Here is a 27,621-nt window from a genome sequence, read left to right as displayed (position 1 = left end):
CCAAGTCGACACGTTCTACTGAACCAAACTTTGATCACTATACAGTTCTCTAATGATTTATGTTCAATTCAAGAACCTCAGATTGTCCTGGTGTTGCAAATGTGATATGAACACTTAAAGAAGACCATACTATGGCTGCGTATTAAACAAGAGAACTCGGATGCCTCATGTGCATATTCAATATGGCTGAGGTTTGGCTGGTAAAGCTAAAATATTATTATGTGGTATTTCCTCTCCAGCACCGACAAGACAATAGCCTACTTCTGCATTGTTAAAGGGGTTGTCCAGGATATGAAAAAAGGTCTCCTTTTGTTTTTTACTTTTCTAGTAACAGCACCACACCTGTGCATGGCTTGTATCTGGTACTGCAAGTCACCTGAATTGGAATGCGGAACAATTCCAAACCAAGTCAATGGGCAGGACTAGCAAACACAAAACTGCTTTCCAATCCTAGACATCCCACTTTAAAAAATGGAGAAAGGCATAGGGACAAGTAATAAAAAGTATACAAAGAGTGCATGGGTATGCGGCAGTGACAACTAGCTGGTGCTACATAGGTTTCAAACAAACAGTGGTAGCAACTTAAATTGTAGATTTATAAAAACACAAGAAATCAGTAAGATATTGAGTCACAGGGCCACAGACAGAAGTAACCCCAACCACTACAGGGTCAACCCGAATGCAATATATTATAAAATTTGCAAACCGCACATCCTACTGAAACTGGCATATCAACAAGGATGCTGCAGAAGGAAGTTTTATAAAACTTGGTGGAATAACGATAATTTACACCACAATTTTTTCAAAATGTAAATGCCCTTTGTAGACATCCTTACAAAATATTATAAGAAAATAAACCCTGTATACAATTTTGAAGAAAGATTTCATATTTTATATGATGCATTCATTTTGTTGGGTGATATTATCTACAGTGATGATACTGACGACTATGACATTTTTGTGGCATTGACCATGCGGGTTGCAAAGAAAACCAAGCATGGGATGTTCCCTAGAAAAAAGAAGCAACTCCGACACTGATGGTAGCAAAGACCACATGGAAAATCCACCGTTGTGTAGAACTGGCAGAGTAATGGCATGAGCATCAACCCAAGTGAAAACATTTTGTTGACTTAGCTGGCTCTCCAGAATCGTGGCTAGGCTTTCCTTCACCTGAGGCAAAGATTCAATTTGCTGCCCCAGCCCTGTATCTAAAGACCTTGAGCAAGGTAAAATGGCTTATTGGCACCATCCCTTCTCCTTCCCCCTTTACAGTCAACACCTCTTTGGCCCACCCTTACCGCCAAAACAGGCAATATGAAAAAAAATTATGTGCACCTAAAGGCAATGCTAGTAAATAACATACTGTAGTTACCTGGAAGCAGATGCTGGTTGTGCATGCCATTCCTATTGGCAAGGAACCTCTTACCCATAAACAACTATGGCCAAATTATGGAACAAGCTATTTTTATAGGCACATAGCTAAGGCTACTTTCACACTTGCGGCAGAGTGATCCTGCAATCTGCATGCAAACGGACAGCATTGCAAGAACGGATCCGTCTTTCCCGATGTCATCCGGAGAAACGGATCAGTTCTATATTTTTTTTCACATTTTTACCGGACAATCCGGCATTGCAGTATTTTTAATACCGTATACGGCACTAATACATTTCAATGTAAATTAATGCTGAATCCGGCAACTGATCCGGAATTTTGGACGGAGATAATACCGCAGCATGCTGCAGTATTTCCTCCGTCCAAAACGCCGTTCAGTGACAGAACTGAAGACATCCTGATGCATCCTGAATGGATTTCTCTCCGTTCATAATGTATGGGGATAAGACTGATCAGTTCTTTTCCAGTATTGAGCCCCTAGGACGGAACTCAGTGCCGGAAAAGAAAAACGCTAGTGTGAAAGTCCCCTAAAGGAGGTACAGAGGTCGCAGTCAAACCTGGATCTTGGTGCCTAAGTGGACACAAAGGCCTCTCTACCACATAAAAAGACACTGGTAACAATGAAACATGGTATGTGGGTAAGCAAACTCTGTGTCCTGCCATACAGGGTCGGTGCAAAGGTGTTTAAAGCCGCTAACATTAATCCCTAGGAATCCGTCAACTCGTAGGAACCATACTTTCCTTGTATAAGATAACAGAGGCTGAACTAGAGATCTATATTAAAGTATCTTAACTTTTATTGTTTTATATATCAGTTATGAGAACCTGCAAAAGGGATTTCACTTGTTGGCCTATTGGCAATGTTCATCTGTTTTCACTTATCATTGTAAAATGACATACAAAGAGGTATCTCCCAGAAAAAAGTACCATCCCATTAGTGCCACATTTTGATAGTAGCTCCCTGTGAGTCAAAGTCTTATCTTTTTAACAAGCCTAGGAACATGACGAGGGAAAATAGCCAAGCCATTTGTCCTATTTTCTTGTGTCAAGTTCCAAAGCTGGTTAAAATCTTGGACTTTGACACAGGGAGCCACAAAAGGTGGCACTAGTGAGATGGTTGTCTTTCTCTGGGAGATACCTCTTTGCAAAAAAAATAAAAAATTCCCATGAAGCATTGCCAGTAAGTCTCGATACACAGTTGGTCTCCTTAAGGAAAGTCAGTAGATTTTCAAGGATGGAATTAAGGGAATAAGTAATGTTTTGCATTTACTCCAATTTTGTGACTTTGTCCTGGTACCTTGAGGAAAGATGACACAGATAAGACTATATGAGATGTTAGATGTTAAAGCGGTTGTGATTGATTAGAGAAACATGGATGCTTTTTCCAAAAACAGTGCTACGCCTGTCTACAAGTTGTGTGTCATATTGAAGCGCAGCCCCTTCAAAGTGGGTTTCCAGCATCAGCATACTGATGACCTATCCATATCTCTATTAGATGGGCGGAGGACAGTTCTCAGGCGGCGCAGGTTCACACCCATCCCTTGAGCATTGGCTGAGAAGCGGTACGACAAAGACCACAAATATAACTCTGTTTGCACTACACAGGTGATCCTTTACTCAATGCCATGGTGTGGTAGACTGTAACCAACCAGTTGTGAGATTTCATTTGGGATTCCCTGGTTCCCTGCTTGCTGTCCATTTATAGATATAGTCCACAGGGCAACCCTTTAGGGCTACCTAAAACCACTCATCTGCCCATAAACATTAGTGGTTCTACAGAAGCAAAGTAAAAACTGATAGCTACATGGAAAAATATACACATTACCCTTATGTTCTGCATATTATCACCCATGATAGTAGATAGATACATGGAGAACAAATACTGTAAATAAGTGTGGTCTGACTCTTCCACACTCTTGTAATTCTTAAAAATACAAAATCAAGAAATATTTTTGTCCATGTAATCATTCGTTCATTCAATTTCCCTCTGACTATAGCATGGAACAGTCGATTTTAGAGAAAGTGGTGAAACCATCAAGCACGAGAAAATGACTTTATGCATTATTTGTGCCCTGGAACATCTTTAGAAGTGTAAATCCTCCCTCTCAACCCACTAATATTTCATCGTATGTTGAATTCATGTATTATTGGGATTCTCTGAGTTTCTTTACAAATTTTTACATAGTCAATTGTACAATAATATAAATGGCTTGTGAAACCATTGTCAAGGTTGTTCTGTCATGACTGTCTATCCATTCTTCAAAAGTTGCCTGAAAACCTCAGGTATCATCTTCTTTTAACCAGTTTTTGGTCATTGCCACTGGAAGTATTGGAAAGGTGGAAGACCAAGAAAATGTTTTGTTTGGGCATTGCCTTAGTATACTGTAGAAAAGGAATGCCCAGAAGAGTTCTTTAAGAAGGTAGTATTTCATCTAAGGCAAGACTCTTGGAAAACTCTTTAAGAGACATGTATTGTGTGCTTATTATCTGGACCCTTGTCCAGCTAAGAGCTCTTCCAAAGTTCCTTCCTCTAAAGCAGAACTGTAACGTGCATGTTCTGTGGATACATTTGTGAGGAGTCTTGTGGCTTCACGACTGGGACACATCACGTAGCGGTTGGTGTTCTCGGGCTGATGAACCTCGGCTGTGACAGAAGTGGCTTTTAAGAATAGGTCATCACCAAAATCCTTGGTATCCAAACCACCCACAGCTCCAAGTTCCCCATCATCACTTAAAGAAGAGGAAAGGGGCTTTTCCATGTTGACATAGAGAATTTCTTCAGGGTCTTTGGCTGGAGGTAAATTCTTAAGAATTTTCTCCAGTTCTCTATGGAGGGTTTCAAAAGTTGGCCGATCCTTGGAATTTAGCTGCCAACAACTAGCCATCAACTCATACCTAGAAAGAAGAAAGAGATTGCTGATCATCAAAAAACTTGAAGGTAATTTAGAAAGTGAAAAGGACATAAAAATAATTTAAAATTGCAACATAGCAATGACTGAGCTTCAATCATAAACAAAAAAGAACCTGGGTTCCTGCGTTATGTTTTTCTTGTATTTTTACTCTTTAATTACTCTTATTTTTGCTCCTGTTGTGAATGTGGTTGCTGCTGTTATGCCAAAATTTTCTCCACCGAGGGACAATAAAGGGATTTTCTTCTTCATAGTTTTTATTTTTATTTTTTATTTTTTATTTTTACTAGACACATTCGAAGAGCGTAAAAATGCATATGCACACCAAAATGGCATTAATAGTCCCTGCTTTATGGTTTTGAAGACCATTTAGATGAGCAGATTGTCAGGAACGAGAGTTTGCAGGAATGGTTTTTCCCATAATCTGTCTGAAAATCGGACGTGTAAATCCACCTTTAGACCCTGCACCTAGCAAGCACTGATGGTCCATCTTAAGGGCTCGTTCACATGAATGTATTTTGCATTCCGTATATGGGCCGTTTTCTGCGTTCCACATACGGTCCATATATGGAACCATTAATTTTAATGGGTCTGCAAAAGATGCAGACAGCACTCTGTGTGCTGTCCGCATCCGCTGCTCCGTTCCGTGGCCCCGCAACAATTTTGAGTCCTGTCCTATTGACAAGAATGTTCATTTCTATAATAGGCCTCCTGTTCCGTTCTGCAAATTGCGGAAAGCACACGGGCGCCATCTGTGTTTTGCGGATCCACAATTTGTGGACCACAAAAAACGGCACGGTCGTGTGAACGAGCCCTAAGGATGATAATGCCCTAGATAACCCCTAGTCAAAAATAGGTGAGTTGGGAAAAGTCTATTTGCTTTGCATACATTCCCTGCTTGTTCATGATCAGTAACGCACTTGGACCCTGATTTATCAGGTCTTCACTCCAGAATTCTGGCTTCAAAAAGTCACAAAATGGGGCTTTTTTGGCTTTTTGGACTCACTTGCACAAAACCTTTGTGACTTTTATCATTTTTATACCATTCACTCCAGTTTTGAAATATGGGTAGGAAAGTAGGCCTGAATCTCACTCCAGTAGGAGGGTAGAGTAGAAAAACTGGAGTAGTTTTTCTAGACTAAAGTGTTAGGTTCAAGAATTAGACAAATTTATCAAACCACATGAAACATTTCATAAATGTGGCATAAAGTACCCAATTATAGACTCCATCAAGACTGATTTGAAATATTCTCCTCATGATAAGTTCCTCCTACAGTCTGGTGATTTATATTCTAAGTGCTGTCTTTACAATACAAAAATTTGAACTTTTTTGGTATATTTTTGTTACTTTGGAAGAATCATAGTGGGCTAAATTGTGGCACACCAACACATTCGCATTCCTTCATAGATCATGTGGTTTGGACTTCAAAAGCTTCTGTCGGGAATCTCTTGTCAGATGTCCTAGAAGGTTTGAGCAACAGGATGTGGCTTAACGGCTTTCAGATCAGGAATGAAATAATTTCCCGTTCTGGTTCATAACCAAGGTGGACGGCAACCAGGGATTTGAGGCAAGTTAATGATTATGCCTACGGGAAGTTAACATGTGAGGGAAACTCATAGTTGGATAGCAATACATTAAAAAAAAAAATATATTTAAATTTCACGAAAAAAGTAAAATCATTAGAATTTGCATTATTAAAAATGATGTGTACTAAAAAAAAGAAAGAAAAATTTGGTATCTGATTACCCTGTGGAACCTACAGTCAGGTCTAAAGGCAAAAGGCAGAATGTACCAATATACTGGGTTTATTCATGAATATAACGGCTAAACTATGACCATCATCTACTGTCAATGGCGAATACTGTGTTTTCTGTACAGAGGTCATATCTCAGTCATTGTAATCCTGCCTGTGATAATAATGAGATGACTACTGAAAAGTGATCTCTACAGAACAGGAACTGTTGGTATATTATTAGGTCTAGCGGCAAGTGGTGACTGCAGGATTTTAAGATGGTAAATTACCAATAACATCACAAAAAAAATCTTAAAAATATATGTTCTGTTTAGACAAAATGTCATTTTCTGACACATTCCCGAAATTTCAGTCTCTAGTACAAGTTACATGACATCAATAAACAACAATACTTACAATCCATCCAGACAATCTGGTGGCTGTTTTAGCCGATTCCCTTGTCTCAAGTAGTCATAGATTTCACTGTTTTCCACCCCAGGATATGGCGTTTGGCCCCGTGTTGCAATTTCCCACATGGTGACTCCAAAAGACCACTGGCAGAAGAAGAATATTAGTCACTCTGTGCAACTTTGGATCATTCTTTTTTTTCCCTAAAAGGTTCCCCTCACAATTAACTAATCTTGCATAGTCCCACTGCTGGGACCTTCAGGAATCAATTGTAATCAGTTGAGGTGTTCAATTTCCCTTCAGTGCCCCCACAGGTGAAATAAGGCATTACACAGTTCACATAGAAATGAGTTGTCTATGTATTGCATAAACATGTTGAATCCTGAGGAGGAAAGGTGCTTCGGTTCTGTGGTTCCTGGGCTGTCTTCACTTCCTGCCCCCTCCTTCATTAACTTCCACATGGACATCCTCACGTGCACCACTGTAGCCAATGACTGGCCTCCTGGTGCCATGTTAATGCCACCTCAGGACACGTCAGTGTTGAGGCCAGTCATTGGCTGCAGCAGCACTCTTGACTCCGTATGCGCAGGAACTGGAGGTCTAGTGCAAACAGTTAAGCAGCCGGAACAGAGAAAGTACAGCTTTCAAAGGTCCTGGGTGGGTGGGTGCGAAGAATTAAAGGAAAAATCCTGGGCAATCCCGTTAAGGGGAACCCCTATATTGACTCTGAATGCCTAATAGTGTATATTAATTAATTTTCCAAGCACGCTGGTTACAAATCGACTAACATATGGCCTTACAGAATTACGTTGAGATTTGACTCACCACATCGCTCTTGGTGGTGTACACGCGGTCAGCAAGACTTTCAATTGCAATCCACTTGACTGGCATCTTGGCAATGCGACCTTGCCTATAATAATCTCCATTGTAGATTTTCTTGGACAGACCAAAGTCCGCCACGCAGACGTTCATGTTCTCATTTAACCTGGGTGCAGCAACAAAGATTAATGTGTGAGACGAAAGCCGAAGGGCATGGAAATTGTCAGTGAGGAAATAATCACAACTAGGCCATGGCACGTTGGGAGTCAACAACCCAACGAGCCCCAAAGGTAAGAAGATTGTGTGCGACACAATGGATGGGATTTGTCTACTTTTGCCCTAGATGCACACTCAAAAATATTGTTGGGGGAACTAGGAATAGTTTTTGCACCAAGGTCCTATCCTTCTGAAGATGAGAAATAAGGTGCAACCATGATAAGCAGAAGTAAGCATCTCCAGATCATTAAAGATAATTGTTGCGTCAATGTCCAGATAATAAGACGTTTATCACAAGAACCTTACATGCAGTTCCGGGCTGCCAGATCTCTGTGGATGAAGTTCTTGCTGCTTAGATACTCCATGCCGCTAGCTATATCCGTCATGAACTTCACCAGCATCTGTGTTGGGAGGAACTGCAAGCAAATATGTGACACATGGTCATTAGTGTTGAGCGAATCGAAGTGGACTTTCATCCAAATTTCAGGGAAAAGTCGATTCGCTGCAAAGCCAAATTTCCTTGTGCTTCGTGGTTACAAATCGGTTTTCCCTGAACGGTGGTAAAAAAAAATACTTAGGCTACTTTCCGTCATAGGATCTCAATAGCGGAAAAAAACGCTTCCGTTTTGTCCCCATTCATTGTCAATGGGGACTAAACTGAACTTAACGAAACGGAATGCACCAAAATGCATTCCATTCCGTTTGGTTGCATCCCCCTTTTTGAGGACAGAATAACGCCGCAACCATTGCTTTGCTGTCCGTGATATGCTGCGGAAGAAGACGGATCCGTCCTGACACACGGTGTAAGTCAATGGGGATGGATCAGTTTTCTCTGACACAATAGAAAACGGATCCGTCCACCATTGACTTTCAATGGTGTTCAAGACGGATCCGTCATGGCTATAGAAGACATAATACAACCGGATCCGTTCACGACGGATGCATGCGCTTGTATTATTGTAACGGAAGCGTTTTTTTGCAGAACCATGACGGATCCGCAAAAAACGCTAGTGGGAAAGTAGCCTTACCTCATCTGTTTGAGCGCGAAGAGATGGCCGCCGCCATCTTGATTGAAGATCCTGCGCGACATCCCGTGCGCGGTGACGTATGACATCACCACGCCGGCTGACGTGATCATGGGCCATGCGAGATTTTGCTCTAGATCTTCAATCAAGATGGCGGCGACGATCAAATGGAAGAGGTAAGTATGATTTTATTCATTTTTTTTTATTTTACTATCACGGATAGAAAGGAGGTGCTAAAACTAATAGACTTTATTAATGATTGATTAAAAACGGGGGAATTGTATAAAAAATCCTCAAACAATATAAAGAACTGACCAAACACTTACTGGCCAAACAACATCTGTCACTAAGGAGGCCGGAGTGTATGTGCAAGAAACCGCCCCAAAAATACAGTGCTGCCTGCTTACAAAATTGTGACCAGTTCGCAGTCACCAAAAGCACCGGATACGCGGTCACACACCATCAGTGTGGCAGCGACTGCTATAATCTCACCACGTGCACTTTTAACGCTGCTCCTGATGATTCTCATGATGAAACGCGTCGAGCCAAATTGTAGACACTACATGTGGGAGTTCTAGCTAGTGGGGACAGGTAGTTAGGTATTGGGTTTTGGCTTTCCCGGTTTGATCGCTAGAAACAGGTGATCATTAACCTTATGGCTAGGGCTACACGACGACACGTGTCGTGTGACAGATAGGGCACAACTACACTGCAACATTTGTGGCGCGACAATTTTTATGATGGTTGTCTATGGTGTCGACATGTGACATGCTGCGACGCGACAGTCGCAAAAAAATCCATCTCGAATGGATTTTTTTGCGACTGTCGCGTCGCAGTCGCAGCATGTCGTAGAGCGACACCATAGACTACCATTATAAAAATTGCTGTGCGACATTGGTGCGACAAATGTCGCTGTGTAGACCTAGTCTATAGCTGGATATACTCAATACGACCACCTACTTTTCCCATACCGTTACTATACTACCTACCCAACTTTTTGTATGTCTGCTGATTTTTTAGTGACTGCGTATTTTTAGTGCGGTTTCTTGGACATACACTCTGGCCTCCTTAGTGACGGATATTGTTTGGCCAGTAAGTGTTTGGTCAGTTGTTTATATTGTTTCAGGATTTTTTATACAATTTCCCCGTTTTTAATCAATCATTAATAAAATATATTCGTTTTATCGCCTCCTTTCTACCCGTGAAAGTAATTGTCAATTGAGACGTATACCTTTTCATATTGTTTTATTATCAGTGAATTTTTTATTTTTTTATTTTACACTGTATTATTACTGTCCGATACCGCAATCATGTATGAATACGGCATCTGAGGGGTACAATGATGGGGGGGGGGGGCCCATTGTAGAAATGTCTCTTCTTAGGAAATGTTATATATTTTTTTGCGGGGCTACGTAACGTCATGTGCATGAGGCCTAATTTGCATATTAAGAAAAAGTATCCTAACTCAGGAACGGCGCCTCCGATCAACAAAAGCAAAACAGAATGAGGCGAATCACAGATATGGGTCTATGCAAACAGCGGGATAGGGAGGACATTGGTGACAGATTCCTTTAAAAGAGCATCTGACTGCAGGATCAACCCTATTAAACCCTATTGACAGGGTAGGGTTGATTCTGCATATTAAGAGAAACTTGGAAAAGGAGCTTCTGATCAACCAAAGAAAAACAGGTGAACCACAGCTATGTGTCTATGTGAACAGCTGATTAGGAAGGTTGGTGGTGACAGATTCCCTTTAAAGGACAACCGCCATCAGGATCAACCCTATTAAACCAGGCATAGTGCTGATCAGGGGCGTAGCGTGGGGGGGGCCAGGGGGGCCGTTGCCCCGGGCGCCAAATTGTAGGGGGCGCCAGGCAGAAGGCAGTAAAATGAGGGTGATGGAAGCCTATGGCTCCCATCCCCTCCGTTCCGCCTGGCCTCAAGCTTTAAAACGCAGTAGAGCGGCGCAGGAGTCCAGGAGATCGTGATTATATGACCGTGACCTCCTGCGCCGGGTCTCGCGAGATGACGCGATGACGCGGCGCAGGAGGCCACGGTGATGTGTTCCTGACTGCCTGCGCCGGGTCTCGCGAGATGACGCGATGACGCGGCGCAGGAGGCCACGGTGATGTGTTCCTGACTGCCTGCGCCGGGTCTCGCGAGATGACGCGATGACGCGGCGCAGGAGGCCACGGTGATGTGTTCCTGACCGCCTGCGCCGGGACGCCCAAGCAAAGACTGCAAGAGGTGATGAAGAGAGGTGAGTACTTTTTTTTTTTTTTTTATGTAAGTACTGGTCTGGGGGCCATACTGGGGGCACTATGGAGGTGGCCAGTATATTTAAAGAATGGGTACCGTTTTATATTATACAGAGGGGCCATTATACATTATACAGAAGGCCATTATATATTATAGTTATACAGAGGGGGCCATAATAAATAATAATTATACAAAGGAGCCATTATATATTATACAGAGGGGCCATTATAATAATACAGAGGGGCCATTATATATTATAATAATACAGAGGGGCCATTATATATAATAATTATACAGAGGGCCCATTATTAATAGCCTCTCTGTATAACTATAATATATAATGGCCCCTCTGTAATATTAGGATATATAATGGCCCCTCTGTATTATTATAATATATAATGGCTCCTTTGTATAATTATTATTTATTATGGCCCCTTCTGTATAACTATAATATATAATGGCCTCTCTGTATATTATATATAGTGACCCCTCTGTAATATTAGGATATATAATGGCCCCCTCTGTATTAATATTATATATATATAATGCCCCTCTGTATAATTATTATATATAATGACCCCTCTGTAATATTAGGATATATAATGGACCCTCTGGATAATTATTATATATAATGGCCCCCTCTGTATTATTAGGATATATAATGGCCCATTATATATCCTAATATTACAGAGGGGTCATTATACAGAGTGGGGCATTATATATAATAATAATAACTAATATTAATAAAACTCTGCAGAGATGTGACGTGGCTGAAAGAAGGTGTCATGGCGGTCTTATCTCTGAATGAAGATGCTGAGGAAAGTCTACATCACAGGAGACGTCACTGGATGGATGAGGTATGTGGTGCTGTATTATACTGTATATTTTGTAGTGATGTATGTAATGTCCAAACACATATTTGTTATACGGTAGGGTTGGGGGGGGGGGGGTGGATTGAGAATTTGGCGCATCCCTGCTGCATCCTGGCCCCAGACTTCAGGTCACACTGTGCGTGTTCTGAATTCTGGGGCCTTATACCCATCTACTACATCATCTGTACTTAGAGCGTTGTCACCATGTTATCTGTGGTGTTACATAGGACTGCTACATTAGCTGTAAAAGGGGCGTGTCCACAGGTTGGGAGGGGGGGCGCAATACATGGCTCGCCCCGGGTGCTGGCAACCCACGCTACGCCACTGGTGCTGATTAAAACGGTACCTTTCCTGGGAAAATCAGTTATGGCGTTACCAAGGGGCAAGGCCGAGCCTCTCTGTGCTCCTCAGCTTTCCAATACTGGTCATGACCCTCCCTGCACTGATGTCCTCCTTTGCATTCAAAATAAAAGTTGTTTTTTGGGGGGAACGCCCCAACTGATATCCACAAGACAGATATCATTTTAATCACTAGGAATAGGATCAACCCTACCAGGCAGTATGTCTAATTTAATAGGGTTGATAGCGCTGAAAGCTGCCCTTTAAAGAGGACCTGTTATCTCTCCTGACGATATGCTTTTATTTAGTGCCTAATTGCCTCACAAGTGACTCGTTTCAAACTGATCAGGCTTCAGCCAAAACGCGTCACATGTGATGCTATTATGCACTAAATAAAAGCATAGCTTCATTTGCAAGAAAAGTGAGTGCCGGTCCTTCTTCGCATTCGTCTGTGGGACGCCTTCCCTGGACGCGTGCACCACGTGGAAACCGCAGTGCCGAGCCAGCTTCTCAGATATCTCCTGACCTGTCTGTTTTAGTAAATATCTGTATTCTCCGTGAAATATCATTGCTGAGGCATTCATTCTTATAACTCCTGTTACTCCTCCTGGAAATTGGACAACTGGATGTTCCCATTCTCCTTCTGTATAGGGCTTGTCTCTACACACCCTGACGCCGCCAGCACGGTTTGGACAGCGGCAGACTTTGTAGGGACCCGCCCCGATCACAAGCATTTCTCAAGTCATACATTTCCAGGAGGAATAACAGGATTTCCGTCTGCATTAAACCTTGCTATAAAAACAGTTACATACCAGGGGGGCATCTCCAAGTCGTGAATACAAAAGGAAGCTGTGGAGATCTCCATGTTTCATGAATGGCAAAATAACAACAGGGGATGGGTAGCCTTCATTTTCTGTATTCTGAAGACAAACTCCTGCAATGACGAAGAGAAGAAGAAATTCTGCATTAAAGGACATGATGTCATATCATACATGACAGTCCCTCTCTAACAAAGCTAGAACCAGCCCTGTACCTCACATGGATCCAGAGATCTCACCATTCATTTCTCCAATTGTTCTGCTAGATTTATTTCAGGCTGGCAGCTCAGGGGGTGTCCTTTCTGCTACAGCTCTTTTCCTTATCACAGCTTGGGGGGTCCTTTCTGCTACAGCTCTTTTCCTTATCACAGCTCGGGGGGGGGGGGGGATCCTTTCTGCTACAGCTCTTTTCCTCATCACAGCTCAAGGGGGGGTTCTTTCTGCTGCAGCTCTTTTCCTTATCACAGCTCAGGGGGTTGTCCTTTCTGCTGCAGCTCTTTTCCTTATCACAGCTCGGGGGGTGTACTTTCTGCTATAGCTCTTTTCCTTATCACAGCTCAGGGGGTTGTCCTTTCTGCTGCAGCTCTTTTCCTTATCACAGCTCGGGGGGTGTCCTTTCTGCTACAGTTGTTTTACTTATCACAGCTTGGGGGGTGTCCTTTCTGCTACAGCTCTTTTCCTTATCACAGCTCGGGGGGGTGTCCTTTCTGCTACAACTCTTTTCCTTATGACAGCTCGGGGGGTGTCCTTTCTGCTACAGCTCTTTCCCTTATCATAGCTCGGGGAGGGGGGGGGGGGGGGCTTTTCTGCTACAACTCTTTTTCTGCCACAGCTTCTAACAGGAACTACAGCTGGTGGCAGCTGAAGGATGGAACTGAGCATGTGCGTCCACCTCTCTGAGGTATACAGAGAAATACAGAAAATACACCAACAGGCAGGGCCGTCTTTAAAGCGGGGCAAAAGGGGCAGCTGCCCAAAATCATACGGGTGCTGGAATGGAAGTAAAACTTAGACCGGATAAAAAAAGATGAACCTCTTCTGCGGGCGCTGCCAAGGATACCATATAGATGAAGCGTGTAGTTAAAATGGCTTTCATTTGTCTACGCGTTTCAGGGGTGAATTACCCCCTTTATCAGGACAGTAAAAGTTTTTACTTCCCTGATGAAGGGGGTAATTCACCCCTGAAATGCGTAGACAAATTAAAACCATTTTAACTACACGCTTCATCTATATGGTATCCTTGGCAGCGCCCGCAGAAGAGGTTCATCTGTTTTTATCCGGTACAAGTTTTACTTATATTGTGGAGTGCTATACTGCTCTACTGTATACTGTGGGGTGCTGTATATTGTGGGGTGCTATACTGCTCTACTGAGCTGCTGTACTGTATGCTATAGGATGCTATACTGCTTACTGTGGGGTGCTATACTATATATTGCATACTGTGGGGTACTATATACTGTGGGGCGTTGTGTACTGTGGGGTACTAAATACTGTGGGGTGCTATAATATATATTGCATCCTATAGGGTGCTATACTGCATACTGTGGGGTGCCATATACTATAGGGTGCTATACTGCATACTGTGGGGTGCTATATACTATAGGGTGCTATACTGCACACTGTGGGGTGCTGGGGTGCACTGTAACGCTAGGGTGAGCCGAGCCCCGGTCTCCTTCCTGAACTGTAGAGCGGTTCCCACTTCCAGCCCAGAGCCCAGATCACTGATCCTGCTGGAGTCTTCGGAACTGGAAGTATTTACAGGTATTCACTGTACTCTGTGTATGGATTTTTTTTTTGTGTGTGTGTGTGTTGTGGTGGAGGGCATGATTGCATGCCAGGGGGTGTGGGAAGGCGGGATCCAGAGGGCCCAAGTAAATTCTAGCCCAGGGTCCAATCAATATTAAAGATGGCCCTGCCAACAGGTGGCGCTATACAGATAGATTTTCAGGGGCTACACTACATTTTTTACTTACATACAATTACAAAAGTATTTAGATCCAGGTGCTGTATTGAAAAAATATAGAACATTTTTTTTTTTTGCAGGGCAACCGCTGGAATTTTATAGACAAATTGTACATGTCTGTCATGGCTGCAAGGAGATCTTCTATGTTTAAAGCCCACCTGTCAGCAGATCTGTCCCTCGGACACTGGCTGACCTGTTACATGTGCACTTGGCAGCTGAAGACATCTGTGTTGGTCCCATGTACATATGTGCCCGCATTGCTGAGAAAAATGATATTTTATTATATGCAAATGAGCCTCTAGGAGCAACGGGGGCGTTACCATTACACTTAGAGGCTCAGCTCTCTCTGCAACTGCCGCGCCCTCTGCACTTTGACAGGATCAGGATTGATGATGCTTTCACTGCCTGGCCCTGTCAATCAAAGTGCAGAGGGCACGGCAGTTGCAGAGAGAGCAGAGCCTCTAGGTGTAATGACAACGCCCCCGTTGCTCCTAGAGGCTCATTTGCATATAATAAAACATCATTTTTCTCAGCAATGCGGGCACATATGAACATGGGACCAACACAGATGCCTTCAGCTGCCAAGCGCACATGTAACAGGTCAGCCAGTGTCATAGGTACAAATCTGCTGACAGATGGGCTTTAAATCACATCCTTACAAGTGGCCTGTGTCCAGGATAGAACCGGTGTTCTCTATATTCCCACCTAACCTATACGGATATAAAAGCAAATAAGCAATCTGTTCCCTGAAGACACAGTCTCTGAGTTCATCACTTAGTGAGGGGGGGGTTATTATAACTACGGCCTCAACAGATTTGAAATAAGATAATGCGTCCGCTTCAATAATTATTTTATCATATTACATTTGGTAAACAAGAAAATCTATTAATTCTTTAATTCTATGAGGAAAAAGCTAAAAAAAAAAGCACAAAACATAATAAAAGTTAAATGGCCAAAGGGATGCCGTAACTTAAACATATAATATCCATTACAAGCTGAAAAAACACAGTGGTAATGGTGGCACGCCCAAAATCAGATGGTTTCAGTTGAGGAAAATATCTTGTAAGAATCTAGGGATTGGAATTAGAAATGATGGATTGTGTAAGTGAGGAGGGTGGAGGCAGCTGTGTGCATTGGCAGATGTTTCAGAACAGTGCAGTACACAACCTCTGACACTAGGGGGCGACAAATGATATCTGTTTGACATATAAAGAACAGACTATCGGATGATACAAGAGATATATTGCGCTGCATTCAATGCACCCAGTTCTGAATGCTCCTAAATGTTGTGGTATTGATTATTTAGGCCACTTCATTTTAGTGATTTTATTGATTATTTCACATTAATCAATGTCATAAAATTTGCTCCTGGTCAAAACATTTAAGTAAACTCCTGTGTGACTTATTACTACTTTAAGAGAACAGGGGTTCGTCTCCAAATTCTGGAATCATGTCATAGGATATGAATATGCACTGGTGGACACATCACATAAATGAGCAGCTGCTTAAAAGTGTGAGATCACTTCACCTTGTGTTATGGGATATTCCTTAAAGGGGTTGTCTAGCTTTCAAACCGTTTTGCCCCCAACCCCCCCGACCAAGCTGTAGCGGCACGCGTGATCCCCATCGGCTCCAGAAGCTGACAAGTAAGAAATTGAAGAAGCAGGTAAGCATGCTTCTCTACGCAGGTCTACTGGGGAAGGGGATGACCAAAAGAGTTTAAAAGTTGGACAACCCCGTGAAGATGGACCTATCAGCATTCCTAACATGTCTGGTTTAGTAAATACTTGTATTTCCCATAAAATTATTTTGGAGCATCTTTTCTTAGGGCTTTGCAAGTTTGCATTGTACCATTCCTCAGTTATTCTTCCTGGAAATGTATGAATTCACAACGGGATGTTACTATTTCCCTTGTCAAAGGGTTGTGCCCCTACATTGATTGGACAGTGTTAGACTCATAGACAGGAGGGATAGTGACACCCAGTTGCCAAATTTTGAAAACATTTCCAGTAGGAATAACAGAAGAAAACCCACAGACATATCTTGTAATACAGGCATGTTAGAAATGATTCCCTAATAGTAGACCTCGACAGACCTCGGACTCTCCTTTAGAACACCCAATTATTTGGTAAAGGAAAATTCCCCGCGGCTTTGTATGCGACCACTAGCACCAACAACAGGAACGTTCCTAGATTAGTCTTATACTAAAAGGTTACTACTTATTTCACTGACAGCATGCAGAGATTTTAGATACTGACTTTGATGACTTATTGAGTTCAGCTGGTTGAGACTACACTGGTCCCATCACTCACCGATGAGACGCATGACGTTGGGATGATCAAACTCCTTCATGCACACAGCCTCACTCAGGAAATCTTCCATCTCGGTGCGGGTGCAGATGGCAACTGTCGGAGGAGAAAAAATAAAGGGCATAAAAATAGAGAAATATCTGACACCGGGGACAATAGGGAGAAAAAAGAGCAGTATGGATGGCCGTAGACAGGCAGATGTCTTTTTTAAGATGGTGGCTGCCTGTCTTTAAACCCATGAGCTGCAGATGGCACCCATATGTTTTTGCATGGCTTAGGCTACTTTCACATCTGAGTTTTTGAATCCAGCAGAGGAACACATCAGACATAGCCGGATACTGCCTTTCACTGGTGGACCCCATTAACTGCAGTGGGATCTGGCCGGCTTCTGGCATGAGTGGTGGATTTCGGCCAGACAAAAAACATTGCGTGCGCTGTTTTTTGTTCAGCCGAAACCGGCCACTCATGCCAGAAACCGTCCAGATCCCCAGGTTATAATCTCAAAATACTTTCGAAGAAGGATATTTATTCAAAAGTTATAGATATTTTTAACATCATAGAGCATTGAGTTAGTCCTTGGCACCACAAGGGGGAAAGGAGACAAAAAGTAGATCTAAAGTAGAGCATAAGGAGAGGTAGGCTCTGGAACCCATCGATACAGACTATCACTTACTCTTCATGGTCTTCACAGCGACCTTAAGGATATAGTCGTCTTGATTTAACTGACCCTCCATGACAGAGCCAAACTCTCCTAAGAAACAAGATCATGAATCATATTTATCATTTTTTTTGTTATACACGTCCAACACAAAGACCCTCATAAAAGGTTGCACAAAATATCCATGCAAATGGTGGTTAACTTGGAGTGCATCATGTTGTAGAGCAACAACATCTATAACATTTGGGAAGAAGACTAGCTCAAAACTTCTGCACCTCTTGAGTCGAAGGTTTATGGTCACCAATGTTCAGTCTCAAAAAGTATGCAGATTAGCTCCCCTCCAGAAGAAAAAAAATACCTAGTATCACCTCTCCATAGCTACCCTGTTTGTCAATGTTTGACCCATTAAAGAACCTTGAAACATGACAGTAATGACGAAGCTACAGATGGGTGTTTTTAGCTTAGATGATGTTCCATGTCATGTTTTAGGGCTCTTTAAGGCTGCTTTCACACTAGCGTTCGGGTTTCCGTTCGTGAGCTCCGTTTGAAGGAGCTCACGAGCGGACCCGAACGCAGCCGTCCAGCCCTGATGCAGTCTGAATGGAGGCGGATCCGCTCAGACTGCATCAGTCTGGCGGCGTTCAGCCTCCGCTCCGCTCGCCTCCGCACGGACAGGCGGACAGCTGAACGCTGCTTGCAGCGTTCGGGTGTCCGCCTGGCCGTGCGGAGGCGTGCGGATCCGTCCAGACTTACAATGTAAGTCAATGGGGACGGATCCGTTTGAAGATGCCACAATGTGGCTCAATCTTCAAGTGGATCCGTCCCCCATTGACTTTACATTGAAAGTCTGGACGGATCCGTCCCAGGCTATTTTCACACTTAGCTTTTTTTAGCTAATATAATGCAGACGGATCCGTTCTGAACGGAGCCTCCGTCTGCATTATTATGGGCGGATCCGTTCAGAACGGATCCGCCCGAACGCTAGTGTGAAAGTAGCCTAATGGGTTTGACGTTGACTTACAGAGTAGTCATCTATAGGTAACACTAGGTAACCATAGAAAGACCATTTTGTCATGGAGGACAGCTAGTTTGCATACTTTCACCTGGATCTCCACAAGGAGACGAGAAGATTCCCTGACCTATAACAATGATCCATGCAAATTCTATTGCATTCTAGCTGTTGTTGACCCTCTGGGACCTAGGAAACCATCAGCCGCTGTGTTAACAAGTTGCCCTTTAGGAATAGCTGAGACAAATCTGGCAGGAGATCAGTCCCTCACGAGGAAGCTAAAGGAAGCCATTAGACCAAGAGCTGTTTTCCGATAGCTTTTCCAGACTGTGTAGGATAAGACAGGGAACGGAAGTGGGGCCTGCTCGGCTCGTGTTACTGTTCCCACACGAAGCAAAACACAGTGTAGATGAGACGGCAAGAACCTGTCCTGTGAGCTGCAGAACTGAGGTTTGATGGGAAAGATGAGAGGAGAAAAATAAAAGTCTCAGAATTGCATAGGAAGTCCCAGAGAAGATTTTATTTTACTTTGCTTCCTACAGAATGTAACTAGTTCTAGACACAACTATGAACCAGTAGAATCAGTAGAATAAAGCACTGTTGTCCATACAGTGCCATAGAAAAAAGGTTGACCAAGTAGGGGGCACATATTTTATGAAAATGATTGCCTTATATCAACAACTGCTCTTGCATATTATTCTTGTATTTTCTTATAATACATCATATTTTTTCTTACAAGGAAGAAGCCTCAGATGACCTCTCTCATGGTGAAAGGGACCTTTGAGGCCCTCTCTCATGGTTCCCTGCAGTGTGTACTCATAAATGTCTTTATATCACGTATAAGGGAAAAATTCAGAAGGCTATAACAATTGTTAAAGGGGTTGATTCATCTCAGACATTGATGGCATATCGCTAGGATATGCCAAAAATGTTGGTTAGAAGCGGACCCCACCTCTAGGATCTGCTCCTATATCCAGAAAGAAGTCCCTGAAGTGAATGGTGAGCAGCTATAAGAGCTCTGAACATAGCTTGATAAGAAAGTTCTTGCTTGGCTTTTTTCGGAACTCATATAGCAATGAATGGAGGGCACGCCACGCATGCGCTGCATGCTCTCTGTTTACCTTGGGGGGGGGGGGGGGGCATTCTCTAGATAGGAGCAGGAGGGACCTGTATCTGACACTGATGACATATTTTAACGATATGGCATCAATGTGTGAGATTAGATAACCCCTTTAAATCCTATTAGAGATAATGACCACAGGCATAGTAATTGCATAGAGGTACGTGGTTAATATTATGTTTAAAGGCTGTGTTTAAACTAAAGGGTAAATTTAAAGGGAGGGATCATATAACTTTAGACATGATGTCTGACCCATGAGCAGGACGTTATAGAGCAGGAGAATCTGAGCAGATTGATATATAGTATAGTTTTGTGGTAAAAGATTAGTGTAAATTTGTAATTAGTTTATTTAAATTTGTGTTATTTCTATGCTTAGGAGTCCAGTGGGCGGACCTATCAGCGATTGTCAGCTGACCCCATCTATGGTGTCCATATACCCTTATAGGATATATGGGAAAGGAGTTGCAATAGGAATATAATGGCAGTAGGTGGACTTGCTTGTCAACCTACGAAAGATGACATCAGAAGATCTGATCACGTGGTCCATACAACATAGCCAGTGGCACTGCCTACCTTCTCCAAGGGTCTTGCCGAGTGTAAGTTTGTGTCGATCCACCATAACATCTCGAAGTTTCTCTTTAAGATCATCACTAATGCCCAGTCTGTTCACTAGAGAGCGGAGAACAATAATTTATTTACGTACTTCATAAAAACTATTGTTCTAACCTAGGTCAACACAGACACTTACCAAAGTAAAGGCAGTCAAAAAATTACCTTTGAAGGGAGTCTGCCAGCAGTTTTGACCACGCCAAACTGCCGACAGAAAGCTCCACATATCTTTTGTGGAGCTTTTATTATCAGGAGAAGTGTGAATAGGAACTTTTCTTCTGCCAGGTTCTGCTCCTGCGAGTTCCCTGGAGGCAGAGCTTCACTATAAAGTCATCTCTGCATTGAGGTGTTTTACAGACCCCACTCCTCTGAGGTAGCATCCAAACAGGAGACCATGACAGTTGTCACTGAGAGCAGAGGGGATGTGAAGCAGCTCAATTCAGGGAGTAGACAGCACATAACAGCGAAGCTTCGCCTAAAAAGAACCTCGCAGAATACAACTTCATATTTACACTGCTCTGATAATAAAAGCTGTATAAAAGGTATGTTTTCCTCCCATCTCTTTAGCCCCTACCTAGTGCTGTCAGCAGTTTTGCATGGTCAAAGCTGCTGACAGACTCCCTTTAAATCTATGTCGATGATGGGGATTTGAAGCTCTGTATCTAAAAATATCACAGAATTAAGTAAGTAACTGAAGTAAATACTGGTTTGCATACTTTTAACAATAGATAAATGGTTTACTGCCTGAGAAGAACGCTTAAAATAAATAATTTATTATCATGATATTAAAATTGTAGTGGCTACCCACCAACAAAGAGTGCAATGGGGTAGTGGACTATTAGTATAAATGTCCAGCCACTATCCCCATAGTCACTAATGAGTAAAAAGATCTGTGTGTGGTGCTAGAGATACAATGTTGCCTCCACAGTTCCACTGCACACACTTACATGCACTGTATTCGCTCGATGTGTATCTGTTACTCAAACAGGTCATTCCGAGCTAATGACAGTGTTCTCTGAAAGGTGGGGGATTGGTCTAATTTGCACATGTAGCCACCAATCATACCCCAATGTCACTGTCAAGCCCTATGACCTAGATTTGTGCATAAAACATAGATCCCTGCCTAATGTAGCGTCCACTCTACGCGTTTCTATGCTACCCTATTCAGGGCAGCCTTTCATCAGGACCAGAGTTGTCGTCACCCAGATACAGATCGCCCATACACTTGGCGTTTCCTGTATACTGGGAAGAACAGGGAGCAGTGCTGCGCATTGGAGACGCCACACGTGCAGCACAGAGTAGCACGGCCTCCGGCTCTATGACGGCCGTGGCGCGGCCGCTGAGAGCGCTCCGTTTATAGATGGGCGGCAAGGACATCGCAGTATATCAACAGGATTGTACAGTTAATAATGCTAAAAGTACAGAAGTTTCTACCAAATTCTGACTTACGGTAAGAGCAGTGAGACTATGGAACTCTCTGCCTGAGGAGGTGGTGATGGTGAGTACAATAAAGGAATTCAAGAGGGGCCTGGATGTATTTCTGGAGCGTAATAATATTACAGGATATAGCTACTAGAGAGGGGTCGTTGATCCAGGGAGTTATTCTGATTGCCTGACCTTGGAGTCGGGAAGGAATTTTCTATTCCCCTAAAGTGAGGAAAATTGTCTTCTACCTCACAGCTTTTTTTTGCCTTCCTCTGGATCAACTTGCAGGATGACAGGCCGAACTGGATGGACAAATGTCTTTTTTCGGCCTTATGTACTATGTTACTATGTAATGCAATAAGAAACAATGACCACACTGGAAAACATATGAAACTTATAAGGTTTATCAGTTGTGCAATAGTCCTCCATTAAAATTTATACAATGTTTTTCTCGGGAAACAGCCTTCTCCTGCTGGTCCCAGAAGAGGCTTAAGCTAGACTGACTGCGTGGAAGAAACCATCACCAGCAGAAAGGTCTCTCTGTAACCATGGAGCAGCCTGGATCCCAGTGTTATTCAGCACAAAACATGAACAGAAATTTCCTGATGTTCAGCCAAGTGGATGGAGTATGCACAGATACTCTGACGACTGCTCCAGATCTTGCATCAATCAGTCTGGTCCAACAGGCAACCCCACCTATCCCTGTGCTAGCTCCCACGACTACAGTCTGTGCACGAGGGGCTATCCTGACATGTGGCGTCATAAATATTTATTAGTTACATAAGACTGAATTTCAACAGAAAGCAACAGGATATTCCCATAGTTTTCTAACCCTCCACATCTGTAGCTTTCGAGCTTGAGGTTGTGTGGTCAAAGGCCATCAGATTGCACTAGCAGTCAAAGATACTAAATATGGGTTCTAAATGTTCTTGAGCTAGGTACTATGAATCGAAACATACGAAGACCCATTTTTGGAGATCTTTGACCATATACATGGTGGTATACAGAGGAACATGTCAGACTTACAGGTGGCTTCTGTGGTTCTTCTGCTATAAGACTTCCGTACTCTGTACCGGACCACCAGTTCTCCTTGCTCCATGGTTGGTTCAAAGGCCTCCCTAAATATTTACATAAAACAATATCAGTATCATCGGCCTGTACCCAATGTCTTCCATGAGCCTCATTGTTATATAATTGTGCGGACTCACCCATATCTTGTCTCCTTCTTTCGGACATGGGCGAGGAAAATAGCACCTACGATGGCTCCGAAAACTGCCACAGCAACCACCAGCATTACATACCACCAATGCCAGGAGAAAATAGATGATGCCATGTCTCTGACAGCTGTTGAATAAAAATATGAGCTTGTTTTTTTGTTTGTTTTAATCTTCCATTGAATGGTGTCATCTTGAGAAGAAATGTATAGGACAAGGACTCTCCAATGCAAAGCAATTCATTCGGAGAATAGTCAGGAGACCCAATGGCAGTACTTCTCAATGTTACTCAACCAAGTGCTCCCTACCCAAGGCCATGATCTTACATTCTGCTGAACCCATTAAAAGCATAGCATGGTGACAGTGCGAATACATCCCTTGGAGACATAGCATGGGGTACACATATAGGATATAGGCTGGGCAACTAGTCTGTACGGCACGCAAAATAAAATATTGATAGTCACTCGGATCTGGGCTCCATTGCTGTCAGTATTCGGTTCTGTTCCTTACCTTGCGGAGACTCTGGAATAAAAGCAAATTGACATACATGAGACACCAGGCAACAGTACCATACATATAATATAGAAAATGGTTGGCTGATGCATCTTACCATAGTTACTGAGTATAGCAACAACTGGATCACTCCAAGGACCATCTCCGGAGACTGTGTAAGAGGAGATCCTAACAGTCAGATTGTCCACAGGCTGCAACATATCCATCATCACCTCATTGGTCAGGCCAGCATCTACCACAACCTGTGTAGTAAAAACCCTACACTGAGTATGTGATATAATATTTGTATATTCTAAGCCTAGTACATACAGTACTATGCACAACATTGCTGTTGTATAATATCACCAAGGGTTGACATACACAACCAGAGCCAACGTTTAATTTTGACCAAGCATGGACACCAGCCATTCCCGAAGAGCCGTAAACATACACATTATAAAGCTACATTCGTTTAATACTATACTACATACACATACACAACTCAGTCTGTAGACACTAAAGCTCCGCAGCAGGTTTACTCATTGCCCATGCCAAGTCCAATACTGCTATGTACCTCATGGCATGGATAGAGGCAGGGGTGTAGCTATAGATGGTGGCAGTTGCTCTGGAAGACCAAAGGCCCCTGTGTTATAAATTGTACATGGTGTGGGGCCTAGGAGTTTGAAGCTACACATCTGGATGCAGTAGTGACCTCATTCAACTATAGGTCATAGGTAAGGGGCTGGTAGGCCATATCGTCTAAGGTTCTCATTGACAGACCTGCAGCTGGTGTTGGTTCTGGTTGCCTTCAGCCATGACACCCATGCACACAAATCACGTTGCACACTATGATGATACATAGACCACCTGCACGGGTTAGTTTTGAGTCTGGTACCTCTGGTTGGTCCTTAGCTTGATAAGCTAGTTTGTAACCCTGTAATACACCATTCAGTGGCGCTCTTGGTTCTCTCCATGTGATTATAATAAGAGTCTCGTTCCTAATCGCAGTGACATTTTGAGGGGGACCAGACGGAACTATGAAGAGAAACAGAAATCTCTCATGAGCCTAAGACATGGATCCATATTCTTGGAATTAAGCTAAAGTGTGTCATTAAGAAGGAAATTAAATAAGGTTACAAGAAAGGGTCCCTCCCTCCCCCCCAAAAAGCCAACAGCGCCACTTTTGTTTGGGGGGTTGTGTCCGGTACTGCAGCTTGACCACGTTCAAGTGAATGGGCCTGAGCAGCAATACCAGACACAGCCCATGGACAAGAGGGATACTGTGGTCAGGTAACCCCTTAAAATGATTAAAATGGCAATAAGTATTTTAAGCATTGGCTAATCCAAAGTGTTGTCTAGAAAAAGGACTAGAAAAAGATGGCTGCTTTCTTCCAAAAACATCTCCACACCTGAATGTGGGATATAAAGGGGTTGTGCAAACTGCTCAGACTGGTGGGAGCATCATCGGTGATCATACCTACCTGACCCCCTGGCTGTAGGTCCCAACTTGTCACAACTCCACCCCTGCTTGTCTCGGGTCTCTCCATGTAAACTTCCGGTTTGATGTGATTGGCTGCAGCGGTTATAAGCTCCCCTTGCTTCACATGACCATTTGACATAATGCAAGAGGAGCAAGTGATTGGCAGCAGTAGAGTCAAACAGGAAGTTTACATGGAGGGACCCGAGACAAGTAGCAGAGGCCGGGTAGATAACAGGCCGGGACCCAGCACAGGGGATCAGGTAAGTCTAAGAGGTCTGGAAATGAGTGTACAACCACTTTAAGATCAGCCTTATTCACTTCAATGGATCTGACGTTACCCATGGACAGGCATGGAGCTGTTTTAGGAATAAAGCAGTTATGCTTTTCTAATCCTCATCATCCCTTTAAGAGACATTAAAGGGGTTGTCCAAGTTATTTTTTTGTTCTTTCTATGTAAAGGCTTTACCATGCACTTACTGCATCTACAGTTGCTGCTTTCTCAGATATCACTGAGGGTCACATGATCTTTGATGAGAGCTTCTCTCCCTACTCTGATGATGTTTAGAGCACAAGCCTAAGGCTTCGTTCACATCACCGTTTAGCCTTTCTGTTCTCCTGCTATGTTTCGGAGCAGGAGAATGGAAAGGATGGATTCGGCACATAACTGAGCTGAACGGAACCTAAGGACTAGTGATGAGCATCAAAAATCGGCAGTCGGAAAAATTTGTGATACAAAAACTCGCGATCAACACTACTCCTAAAGTCAAAGATATTGCAGCCTTCTCATTGGCCCACAAGCAAAAGGCAGTGAGGGTTCATGGGTACTGATGAAAGAAAATCTAGAATATTCGCGATTACGAAGATATAGCACTATATTCTAGATATTCCTGAATTCTCGAAGTGCCAATATTCGCGATAAAAATTTGCAATTAGAATATTCTCGATCAACACTACTAAGGACCCCATAGACTATAATAGGGTCCGTTAGGTTTCTGCTCAGAGGAAGATTTTTGAAGCAGACATAAAAGTCCTACATGCACTACTTTTGTCTCAACTTCAAAATCATCTTCTGAGCGGAAACCTTACGGACCCCATTGTAGTCTAAGGGGTCTTTAGGTTCCGTTCGTCTCAGTTATCTGCCGAATCTGTCCTTTCCGTTCTCTTGGTCCTAAATGGAGCAGGAGAACGGAAAGGCTAAACGATGATGTGAACAAAGCCTAAGAGAGCAGATATGTGTTTGTACACAGAGGTCACTGTGCTGGCCATGCCCCCCTGCACTGCCCATCCGCTGTCTGCTCTCTCCCTGGATTCTTCAGAGAAAACTTTAACCCCTTCAGAAGCACAGACTCAGGGCTGAAGGCTTTACTGTGTAGCTGCAGGCAGTGAGGAGACAAATGCTGGGCATAGAAGCTGACAGACTAGAGGAGTTCTGCAGAGCATTGCACAAGAACAGGTAGGGGGAAGATCCTGTGTATATCAGCAGTGTCATTGTACAGCTGGGACTTGCAGTCCTACACATATAACATGCTGCTGAGTCTCCCAGCAGGCAGACATGTCACTCAGGGCAGCTCTTGTATTCACTCCCTTTGCAGAGCAGGGGGAGGGGCAGAGATTGTTGTTATTGCAAGTAAACAAAGGGCCAGAAGAGAATCAGGGAAATAAGGAAATATCTTTTTTTTTTTGGCTAAAACTTGCTTAGCTCAGTTATATATTGCTGCCCATCAGATTTATAGTGCTATATTTTTTTTTTCATAACTCGGACAACCCTTTAACATAAAAAAATAAAGTGGGACCTGTGGTACAAGTTGAAGTGAGAAAACAAGACGCTTCACAAGGAGAAGTAGAAGAAAACAGAGTCAGCAGGACGGCTGACACAGACAGTATCGATTGTGTCTTGTGTACTAATTACTACAAGGGTCCGGGGCTGAAAGGGGGCCCCCCTCATAATCCTGCAAGTTCCTGCCAAAGGGAAGGAGAACGCGCAGAGGAGTGAGCGCCACAAGGAAACGGATGATACTTTTTAAACCATCTGTGAGGTGAAAATTCAAAATTTAAATAAAATCTCCATTTTCAGTTTCGAAGCACTTTAGCCTTTCATGACTATCTTATAAATGACTTTCCTTACAGGACATCTGTCAGCAGATTTGTCCCTGTGACACTGGCTGACCTGTTACATGTGCGCTTGGCAGCTGAAGGCATCTGTGTTGGTCCCATGGTCATATGTGCCCGCATTGCTGAGAAAAATTATGTTTTACTATATGCAAATGAGCCTCTAGGAGCAACGGGGGCGTTACCATTACACCTACAGGCTCAGCATTTTCTGCAACTGCCGCGCCCTTTGCTCTTTAATTGGGTCTGGGTGTGATGACATTTTCACCGCCTGGTCCTGTCAATCGAAGTGCAGAGGGCGCAGCAGTTGCAGAGAGAACAGAACCTCTAGGTGTAATGACAACTCCCCCATTGCTCCTAGAGGCTCATTTGCATATATTAAAGCATAATTTTTCTCAGCAATGCGGGCACATATGGACATGGGACCAACACAGATGTCTTC

General features: G+C 43.2%; 1 protein-coding gene across 1 annotated transcript in view; it reads right to left on the bottom strand.

Annotated features, from left to right (window-relative positions):
- Nucleotides 1-1,700: 1,700 nt before the first annotated feature.
- Nucleotides 1,701-27,621, bottom strand: part of LOC122926902 (tyrosine-protein kinase receptor UFO-like) — an 81,143-nt gene continuing 55,222 nt past the window's right edge. Inside the window, exons 8-20 of the mRNA XM_044278422.1 lie at nt 24,486-24,625; nt 23,709-23,853; nt 23,609-23,620; nt 23,093-23,228; nt 22,911-23,002; nt 20,424-20,519; nt 17,737-17,814; nt 17,067-17,159; nt 12,786-12,907; nt 7,785-7,894; nt 7,269-7,428; nt 6,453-6,589; nt 1,701-4,288 (exon numbers count right to left, since the gene is read on the bottom strand). Coding sequence (XP_044134357.1) covers nt 3,877-4,288; nt 6,453-6,589; nt 7,269-7,428; nt 7,785-7,894; nt 12,786-12,907; nt 17,067-17,159; nt 17,737-17,814; nt 20,424-20,519; nt 22,911-23,002; nt 23,093-23,228; nt 23,609-23,620; nt 23,709-23,853; nt 24,486-24,625 — 1,733 coding nt within the window. The 3' untranslated portion in view covers nt 1,701-3,876. The remainder of the gene's footprint in view (nt 4,289-6,452; nt 6,590-7,268; nt 7,429-7,784; nt 7,895-12,785; nt 12,908-17,066; nt 17,160-17,736; nt 17,815-20,423; nt 20,520-22,910; nt 23,003-23,092; nt 23,229-23,608; nt 23,621-23,708; nt 23,854-24,485; nt 24,626-27,621) is intronic.

Source organism: Bufo gargarizans, chromosome 2 (assembly GCF_014858855.1).
Source record: "Bufo gargarizans isolate SCDJY-AF-19 chromosome 2, ASM1485885v1, whole genome shotgun sequence".
Classification (NCBI taxonomy): Eukaryota; Metazoa; Chordata; class Amphibia; order Anura; family Bufonidae; genus Bufo; species Bufo gargarizans.
This window is presented reverse-complemented; position numbering and strand designations above follow the sequence as displayed.